At 43.6% G+C, this 9,778-nt stretch overlaps 1 protein-coding gene across 2 annotated transcripts in view; it reads right to left on the bottom strand.

Annotated features, from left to right (window-relative positions):
* Positions 1–5,131: 5,131 nt before the first annotated feature.
* The window catches only part of LOC125032421 (protein-tyrosine sulfotransferase 1-like), a 10,333-nt gene continuing 5,686 nt past the window's right edge, over positions 5,132–9,778 (bottom strand). For both annotated transcript variants that reach the window (XM_047623538.1, XM_047623537.1), the window contains 4 exons: positions 9,328–9,567; positions 8,033–8,227; positions 7,211–7,464; positions 5,132–6,985 (listed from right to left, as the gene is read on the bottom strand). In XM_047623538.1, coding sequence (XP_047479494.1) covers positions 6,703–6,985; positions 7,211–7,464; positions 8,033–8,227; positions 9,328–9,567 — 972 coding nt within the window. In that variant the 3' untranslated portion in view covers positions 5,132–6,702. The remainder of the gene's footprint in view (positions 6,986–7,210; positions 7,465–8,032; positions 8,228–9,327; positions 9,568–9,778) is intronic.

Genomic DNA, 9,778 nt, shown 5'->3' with positions numbered 1-9,778 from the left:
CTCCTGACTGGAAAAGGTGCTCGGTCATCCCTATCTGGAAAGGGAAAGGGGACCAAAAGGACTGTGGCAACTACAGAGGTATTACATTGCTCAGCGACCACTTATTACGAGCACAGAGACCTGAGCAGTCTGGTTTTACACCCAAGAAAGTCAACTATAGACCGCGTCTTAGCACTTTGTGTCCTTGTGGAACGCCGATTTGAGTTTCAACAAGCTTATGTTGATCTCAAGAAGGCTTTCGACTCAGTGCACCGGGAGAGTCTCTGGACCTTACTGGGTCTCCGTGGGATCCCCCCTGGGATTCTTGGTTTGCTGTCTGACCTGTATACAGATACCGAGAGTGCTGTCAAGTGTGGGGAGGGCATTCTGTGCCTTTTTCCCGGTGTCTGCCGGGGTGAGACAGGGATGTGCCCTGGCCCCAACCCTTTTCTATACCTGTATGGACTGGATACTTGGCTGTGCCGTGAACCGTAGTTCCTGTGGAGCATCAATTGGTAATTTCAAGGTCACAGACCTTGACTTTGCTGATGATGCCGTGATTCTAGCAGAGACATTGGAGGTCCTGGAAGTAGCTCTCGAGGCGCTGCATGAGGAGGCGAAGCCATTGGGACTCGCAGTCAACTGGACCAAGACCAAGGTTCAGCAATTTGGGGACTTGTTGGATGTCGATGTTCAGTCTATGTATGGCTGTGGCGAGAATATTGAGGTCTTGGATAGCTTCACTTATATTGGTAGTGTAGTGCAGAGCGACGGAGGTTCCGACCGGGAAGTCACTCGACGACTCGGACTGGCCTACGGCGTTATGGACTCACTCAATAGGAGTATTTCGCGCTGTCGGTATTTGACTAGGAGAACTAAGATCAGGCTCTTCAGAGCACTGGTGATCCCGGTCTTACTCTATGGGTGTGAGACCTGGACACTGAACAGTGCTGTGAAGGCCCGTCTTGACTCCTTTGGTACTAAGTGTCTTCACAGAATCATGGCGTATACCTGGAGGGACCATGTGTCCAATCAGAGGATACTCCATGAGACTGATTACCAGTCTGATACGAGAGCGCCAACTTCAGCTATATGGGCATGTGGCTCGTTTTCCTGAGGAAGATCCTGCTCATAGAGTCATCTCCGAGAGAGTTGACTCAGGCTGGAGAAGACCAAGGGGAAAGCCACGGAACTCTTGGCTGAAGCAAATCAATCAGAACTGCCAAGATGTGCTGGGAGTAGGAAGGAATGCTGCATGGAGGCTTGCTAAGAGGGACCCCAGGAGGTGGAGGCAAAGGTTGGGCGCGGCAAAGCGCAGCCATGCGTATGCCCCCTTATGATGATGATGATGTTATTAAGGAAACATAATTTCGCCAGCTATTTGTTTTGCTATTTCGGATTGTACGACGAAGACAGGCGGATGCTCTTTTAAAGGAGATAAGGGCTGATAGTTGACTTGGGGTACCTCGTTTGTAGCGGTAACTGTTCCAGGCTGCACGTTTTAAGCGAAGTGCTTTATGGCAATCAGAATTCCACCATGGAACACATTTGGAGGTATAGGGTCTTGAGGTTCGAGGAATCGCTGTATGGGCTGCTCTCAGGACTGTAGTTGTGAAACATTGTATCATATCTGAAATGGATGAGAGGGAGGATGGAGGGATGTGAATAGCAGAGAGTGAAGTGAAAGTACGCCAGTCAGCTCTATCAAAGCACCAGCGTGGGGAGTTAGGAAGTGGTACATAGGAAGTAGGAGAAAGGAGAGCTGGAAAGTGGTCACTATAGGGAAAGTGGTCTAGAACTGACCAATGGAAATCTAAATGAAGAGAAGGGGAGCATAGAGAGAGGTCAATGCATGAAAAAGACTGCGTGCTTGTATCAAAGTGTGTGGGACGATCTGAATTAAGATTGATAGGAAAACTTTCCGTACATGTAAACCAAGAGTACAGTAAAATAGGTGTATGGAGTGGATACCTTGACGAAAACTAAGACACTTTTCCTCTATGGCAAAAGGTGTGCAAATCTAAAATAAGGGAGATACAGGACAGAGAAGACAAGATCAACCCTTCCATGTTTACCTTAACTCATTCCTGCGATCCATCAAGTAGTCCATGTATTGCTACGCGCTTGTGAGAAGGCTTATTTTGTCATTTCCATCGTCTGTTTCTCCGAATTCATGTATGTTATGCATTCTTCTTGTTTTATTATACTTTTACGTCTTTTGGTAATTATTTACGCTATTAGGTAACCTTGTGCGCATGCGTGATTTCACCGGGAGATTTGACAGGCCGTACGGCGCCATTCGCTGAGAAACGTTTCAAGTATTGCGTCGACTCCGGGTCATTTTAAAAGTCATATTGTGGATATTCAGGACAAATATGGCTAGGCGTATATACTATTAAGGGGGTCCAGGGGGCATAGCCTCCTGGCTAGGCGTATTTAATACCACGGGGGTTCATGGGGCATAGCCCCCTGGCTAGGCGTATATAATATATAGGGGGACCAGGGGGCAGGTTAGGTTAGGTTAGGTTAGGTTTCTTATTTCGAACGATGGGTTTGGTTCCCGTAGAGTTTTTCACTCGAAAGTTGATGCGTCGACCCGTAGGCTTTCAAAGATGGTGGCGACGTCCGTAGAGTTTCATTTGCCGATTTTAAGCGTATTTTGTACTTGTTTTACACATTTCTGTTCTCTATTTTTCTTATTTCAGCCTGGTGGAGGGTCTGGGGATAGTTGTGATATAAGGGATTCACATGTGTATCCAGGAGGGAGTGGAAGAGATAGAGGGTTAATGTAGGTGGAGCTGGAGTAGGGGGGGGGGGGCTGTGTTGAGAGGGGGTAGAACAGGGTGTAGGGGGGGTATGAGTAGGAGGAGGATGGATATCGGCAGTCACTTCGAGTGTGGAGGGAGCAAGAGTTGTAGAATTTGAAGGTGGATGAGGGGTTTCAGTGTTAGTTTGGGACTCGAGTAGATAGTTTTGAATATCTTCAACAGTTTCTGTAATGGACTTGGTTGGGGAGTTTAGTGAGATAAAGGTTTTATTGTGAGGGGGGAAGAGAAGACTCGTGTCTGAAGAGTAGGGGCAAAGGAAGGTGGCGATTGTGTGGTAGGGGAAGAGGGGGTGGAACGTTTAGTCTGTCTGTTGCGGGTAGTGCGGGGAGGGAGAGGGGAAGGTGTTGGGGCTGTAGTAGAGATTGGAGTGTCTGGATTTAGGATGGCAAAAGAATTTGACTGAGGAAGGTAGGAGGTAGAAGAGGGGAAGTTAGATGGAGGAGGGATAGGTTTAGGGGAGGGTGTATGAGCTTGGGAGGTAGGGGGAGTGGCAGAATCAGCAACATTATTGGAGTAGGGAGTAAGAGAAAAACATCGTCGACGTGCTTCCTGTCTGGCTTCACGTAGAGTGAGTCCAAGTCTGAATATGAGAGTTGCTACCTCAGACTCAAATTTGTAGGTGGGGCAGCCTCTATAAAATACATTATGGGGGCTGCCACAGTTGGCACATTTGCGTGATTGTGCAGAGCAGTTTGATCGGGTATGGCCAGGTTGGGCACAAAGTGGGCATCTGGCTGTGAAACGGCAATGGTTGGCAGGATGTCCTAAACGCTAACAATTTTGGCACTAACGAGGAGGTCGGACAGGGAGGGATTCTCCACCTATGTAAACATTAAAGGGAAGGTCATGTCTACGGAAAGTAATTTTGGCAATGTTAGTTGGCCTCTGGGAGGAATGGAGTAGCATTGTACTGATACCACACCCTAGTCCGTGAGGCAGGCGAGTCTTCTCCACAATCTGACCAATCATAGATTGGGCAATTTGCTGGGGTGATAGAGACAGTTCCGGTGCAAGTATTGAGGGTTGGATGGGGTTCTGCAGGGATGGGGTTACCACATAGATCAGTTAGATTTGATAATGCTATAGCTTGGTTTTCAGATGTTACTGTGACGAGACGGAAACGGTCGGGTCGACTACGGAAAGAGACTTTGCCGACTTGTTTTTGGAGACATTGCTGGAAGAGAAGGGTGTTGTCAGAGTAATGAGCTGTGGGAGGGATCACTAAAAATCTGTCCCATTTGGCTGGGCTAAATAGAGTATTTAAGATTTTGGTAGAGATGGGGGTGGACAATAAGGCTGTAAGGTAGTAATAAGGGAGGATGGGGTAGTTGATGACAGTTGTGGGGGTAGAGGTGTTGAAGTTGAGCATGTTGGCAGAGTAGAAATGTCTCCTGGGGGTTGAGTGTTGGCTTGGGTGGATAATGTAGTAATAGGCATTGAGGAGAGGGTAGTAGTTGTAGTGTTCGGAGCTGTGGTCAAAGGAGAGCCTGGGGTCTGGGAATCGGAAGAGTTTGAATTGGTGGGGCTATTTGATGAAGAGGCAAGCCTCAGTGCCCCTAATAGTGGTATAAAATCTTCATTGTTGGCCATGGTAAGCCTGGAGTATGATGGGGAGAGAAACGGTCCACCACTCAGGGTCCCCTTGAGGGGTAGGGCTAGATAACTAAAGCAGGGGAATACTGTGCCCATGGCTCCCTCAGGCCGTTCAGGACTTGCACAAAGTCAGCCTTTCATCCTTTCAGCACGGCTCTTGCACCTTAGGAAATGGATAGTAGAAGGGGTTGGTGAAGGGACGGAAACAAAGTTTACTTGATAAATTGTTTTTACACATAGATGGCTACACTTGCACTTGACCACCAATGAGCCAATTATGAGTACTGCCTGTCTTGCTCGTTTACCCTTTTCCTTGATTTATGAAAATATTTTACATTATCTTATTTTCCTGTTACTAATGCTTATAACATTATAGTAATTATAATGTCTATAATAAAAATAACACCATCGATATTCATAGCATTAGTAAAGCACTAGCAGAGCCATCTATGTGCAGACACATTTCACACAAAAAAAAAATTAAATGAGCACGTCATTTTCCCGGCAGCTTGTGGTTAATACCCTCTACTTGTTAGTAACTATTTACATTAGTGTAGTATTCATACACAACAGTTGTGAAATGAAAATTATTTAACACTAGTACTAACTAGATAGTGGCTCATTCTTTATTTTCCTACTATACTAAGCCAAACTCTGGTTATCCAATTTTTCAGTAATCATATTCAGTGTGTTGTGGAAAATATATGATTTAGGATAAATAATAACCAATACAAAAATCCTCACATTTATGTATGGAAGAGATATCATAAAACCAGAGCAGTCAAAATCCTCCGGCTTGGCTGCATCAGTTCACATTTTGTATACAATAAATCAGTCACCGAAGTACTACTTGTATTATGGCAATTAACTTTACAATTACCTCATTCCCACAGTGCCACAAGTCCAACCACTCAGTGTAAAGAGCAAACATGCTTCCTGTTATTTCCATATTTTCTCCTTTTTTGAAAATGATTAATATACTCTAAAGCACCATGTAATGATAAAACAGTATCCCAGATGAAAAACATGAAGCAACAAACTAAATGACATTCACACATTGGAACCTGAATTCTGGAATGCCACTTGAGGGCCAATGATGTGTGTGTATATATATATATATATGTATAGCAAGACTGTATCACAGATATGGACTGCCTAAAGAGATACATTATGTGGAATAAAGAGAGCAAAGAACTGTACAGGAAAATAAGCATCCAAAAGAAAGCACTAAACCACATACAGGTGCAATTATTATTTATTTTTTTTAGAATGATAAGTTTAATTTTTTTCAGACGAGTCATTTCTACAAAATACAGGAGGCTTATAAATTACAAAGCCTACACTTAACATCAACTCCAATAATTTGTTCCAGAAACAATAAAACACATTTTCACATGTTAGCATTTCCTCAATGATGATTAAATTCTCCACTTAACTGCATTGTCCTTATGACACTGTCTTGCTTCGCACTCTTTACTGGCAATGTTCTGTGCCTTAAATTACATACACTGATTATGAAGATTATTCGAGTTTACTAATTTTAACATATGACACTTTATTAAGATTACTGTGAAGTGAAATTTAATAATTGGATACAGCTGTTGCTATCTTATATTGCACATGGAAGTATAACTTCATTGCTTAGATTGCTAGATTGTATTTTAAGAAGCAATGTCATGGAATGTGACTTCTAAAAAAAATATTGTTTAAGCTTTTCTTTTCATTCACATAAAAACTCCACAATGAGGTATTTTCACATAATCCTCAAAAGTTTAATGTTTTTTTTGGACATAAATGGATTATCTTATACACATATAATATATATATTATATATAATATAATATAATATACATATATAATATATAATGTATGATGTATAAACAAACAAATAAATAAATAAGTATGCATTCATCTATTTATTTATCTATTCAAATGTCTGCTTGTCACATTATAACTCTATCTTTTGTACCAATACACATTTAGTAGTAGAAGTGAGAGATATAAATATTGAAAACCCTGATTCAGAAGTGACGACAAGTTTCATATATATTCTCTTTGTAGAAGAAAGCTCAATAATAATATTTAAAACAGAATATAAAAGAAGTGGGTGTAATGTTTGCCTAATATGAACACCTACAATGCCACAAATGTACCTAATAAACTGAAAACACAAACCTCCCTTTAGGCCCCAATTGTGACTTTTGAGGAGGATCGGCTTCCGGGTGTTTTACAATAAAAAAAGTAGTAACAAAAAGTATATAAAAAAAAAAAAAAAAAGGACAGAAGAAACTCTTCAAGGTCATCATGTGTTATCACCTCTCCTGTGCTTGGAGAGACTGAGCACTTCTTGGGCTCGGTCCTGCCACACGTTCGACTCCCTCTGAATGCGCTTCGTGTTGTTGGCTACGATTGGGTCTGCAGAGCCATAGTTTGGAGGGTTGCCATTCGGGTCGTAGCCCAGCACAGCCAGCATGGGTGCGATGTTGGCCATGTCCTCGACCACGTCCTTCGGCATCTGGCCGACCCACTTGCTCAGTGCGTCGAGATTCACCGGCTTCACCACTTGGTCACTCGAACGCTCCACCCTGGCGGGGGTAGGGTGAGTGTGATTAGTAAATATTTTCATATCACATACACCTATGCAAACATGGACACATTTGACAACCTTCTGTTAGTACACACTGAGTAATCTATCCAGCAAAAGCTAGAACAAACCTGATATATCAGAAGTAATCAGCAATACACCAAACTGCTATAACTGCAATAAGTCAATCCTTAAGAACAACTGGACGAAAGATCCAGCCACTTACTTGGACAGGGAGACTCCACCCGGCTTGTTGACAAACTCCTCGTGGTGCAGAACAGCGTCATCCCATGGCACTTCCAGGAAGTTCAGGATCTTCTTCATCCACTCCTCAGGGTGCAGAACCAGCTGCTCGTAGTACACTGGCAAGCACCGGTCTGGCCCGAGTTCGCTGCACTGCGTGTTCATGGTCTGAACGGCATTATTCCACCTTTGTAAACACTGCTTGTATGATGACAGGTCAAAGCCTGTGATTGTTACCTAAAACGTCATTGGGAAAAACAGCCGTTACATGCCTTTTAATTGTAAAATGTTGGTTTATCTTAAGAACAACACAAACGAATAGCATTAATCTAGTCAAGACAAACATTAGCAAATTACTTCAAGGAAAACATATTTTCTTTCTTCACCAAACATCAAAACAAGCAAAGTACAAAAATCATCCACAAATATTGGCATGTACGTGCAGCAAACCCTTACAATAACAGAAGACAGAGCAAACCAAAAGAAAAAGAAAATAAAACACAAAAAATCACAGAGAAGTGTGCAAGCATAAATGAGGACATGTATGTCCAAAGTTGTTCTCAGACCAAATGCTGGAAAATACATTTACTAACTGTTCATAACTTAAACTTTCATCTATACCATAAGCATGTATATGTTCACATAAATGCACCCTATCTTATACACTATGTGCATAAACAGGAACATATCAATTTTTATATCATAGATGAAAGTTTACATCAACAAAACATTTAATAAACATATTTACAGGCAATTCCTCTGAGAACACCTTGGGATACATAAACCTTCAACTCTCTATCCTCACCTTCCTGGAGATGATGGAGTGCACGGTGGCCCTTCCATCTCGGACCATGAACAGGAACTTGGCATTGGGGAACAGTTTACCCAGATACGTGGCTGACTTGAGGGTGAAAGGGTCCTTGTTGCACAGGCGGGACGCAGGCTGGCCATGGTTTACCACGATGTCCAGAATGAATGAGGAAATGGCTTCATCCAACACCTGTGGGAGAGCAGAGGGGAAGATGTGAGAGGTGACAAAAGGGGACGGAAGAATGTGAGAATAAGGAAGGGAGGAAGAGAAGGAGACAAGAAAAGAGGCAGGGATAGGAAGGAAACTCAAAGAGAGGAAAGGAGGAAGAGAGGGAGGAAAGAAGGGGAGAGGCAAGAAGGGAGGAAAGGAAAGACAAAGTGAGGGAGGCAAGAAGGGATGGAAAGAGCAAGGATAGGGAGGGAGGGAGGAAGGGAGGGAAGGAAAGAGGAAGGGAGGCAAGAAAAAAGGAATAAAGGAGGGTGTCAAGAAGGGAAAGTAGGCAGAAGGGAGAGAGGGAGGGAGGGTAGACTGGAGAGAGGAAGGGAGAGACATGTAAGAAGGGAGCAAGACAAGAATGGAGGGAAGAGGCTGGCAAAATGGGAGAGAGGGAGGCTGGAAAGGAGGGACGAAGGCAAAATAAAGGAAAGGGGCAAGAAGGCCTTCCTTTCTTGCCTCTTTCCCCCTTTTTTGGGAAGGAGGAATGGAGGGGAAAAGGGAAGGAAGGAGTCAGCAAAGAAGAAATAGAAATGGGATAAAAGGAGGGAAGGAAAGAAAAAGAAACAAGAAGGGAGGAGAAAAGGAAAGGGATGGTGAGGGGGCAAGAAGGAGAGAGATAGGCAAACATGAAAGGTGGCAGGGAATTCTCTGTATGCCTTCGTACAACTTGGAATATGGAGTTTCATAAAACTCAGTATTCCAAGTTGTACACAAACTGAAAAATGTATAAATTCTTTGAATTATTCCTTTGCTTTGGGTGGTTTCTTATCCCCAGGGGAAGTTACTCTGAAAATAAACTGTCAAAATATAAAGGAAAAATTGTGACCAACTGTTTTCATCTTTTTTATATGCCTGATCTTCAATGATGATACTGATTCTGATAATGGTATAATAATAATAATGAAAAAAAAAAAATAATAATAACAACAACGATAGTGATGATAATAATAATAATAATAATAATAATAATAATAATAATAATAATAATAATAACAATAACAATAATAATAACAACAATAACAATAATAACAGTAAAGGTAATAACAATAAAGATAACACTAATGATCATATACCTCATCGGTGACGCCCGCCTCCTCCAGCCGCATGGACTCCTTGGGCGAGCGCTTCCACTGCTGCCTCATCTGCAGGATCCTGGGCACCACCCGGGTCTCCTCGCCGCAGCGTATGTTGGGGTGGGCGTCTAGCATGGCGCGGGCGAGCGTCGTGCCCGAGCGGGGCATTCCGCCGATGAAGATGATGGGCTCGCCGCGGTCGTAGTGGTGCTCGCGGCCCTCGCCGTCAGACACCGTGTGCTGCGGGAGGCCAGGGCGCGGGTCAGTGGGGCGGGAGGGGGAGGGGGAGGGGGGAGTTAGTCAAGGGGAGGGGGAGAGTTCGTGAAAGGGGGAGGGGGGGAGTTAGTAAAGGGGCGGGAGGGAGAGTTCGTGAAAGGGGGAGGGGAGGGGGGAAGTTAGTAAAGGAACAGGAGGAAGAGCTGATGTGAAAGGGGAAGAGGGAAGAGTGTAT

Source organism: Penaeus chinensis, chromosome 14 (genome assembly GCF_019202785.1).
Source record: "Penaeus chinensis breed Huanghai No. 1 chromosome 14, ASM1920278v2, whole genome shotgun sequence".
Lineage (NCBI taxonomy): Eukaryota > Metazoa > Arthropoda > Malacostraca > Decapoda > Penaeidae > Penaeus > Penaeus chinensis.
The sequence above is the reverse complement of the archived record's forward strand: the minus strand, read 5'-3'. Positions and strand labels throughout refer to the sequence as shown.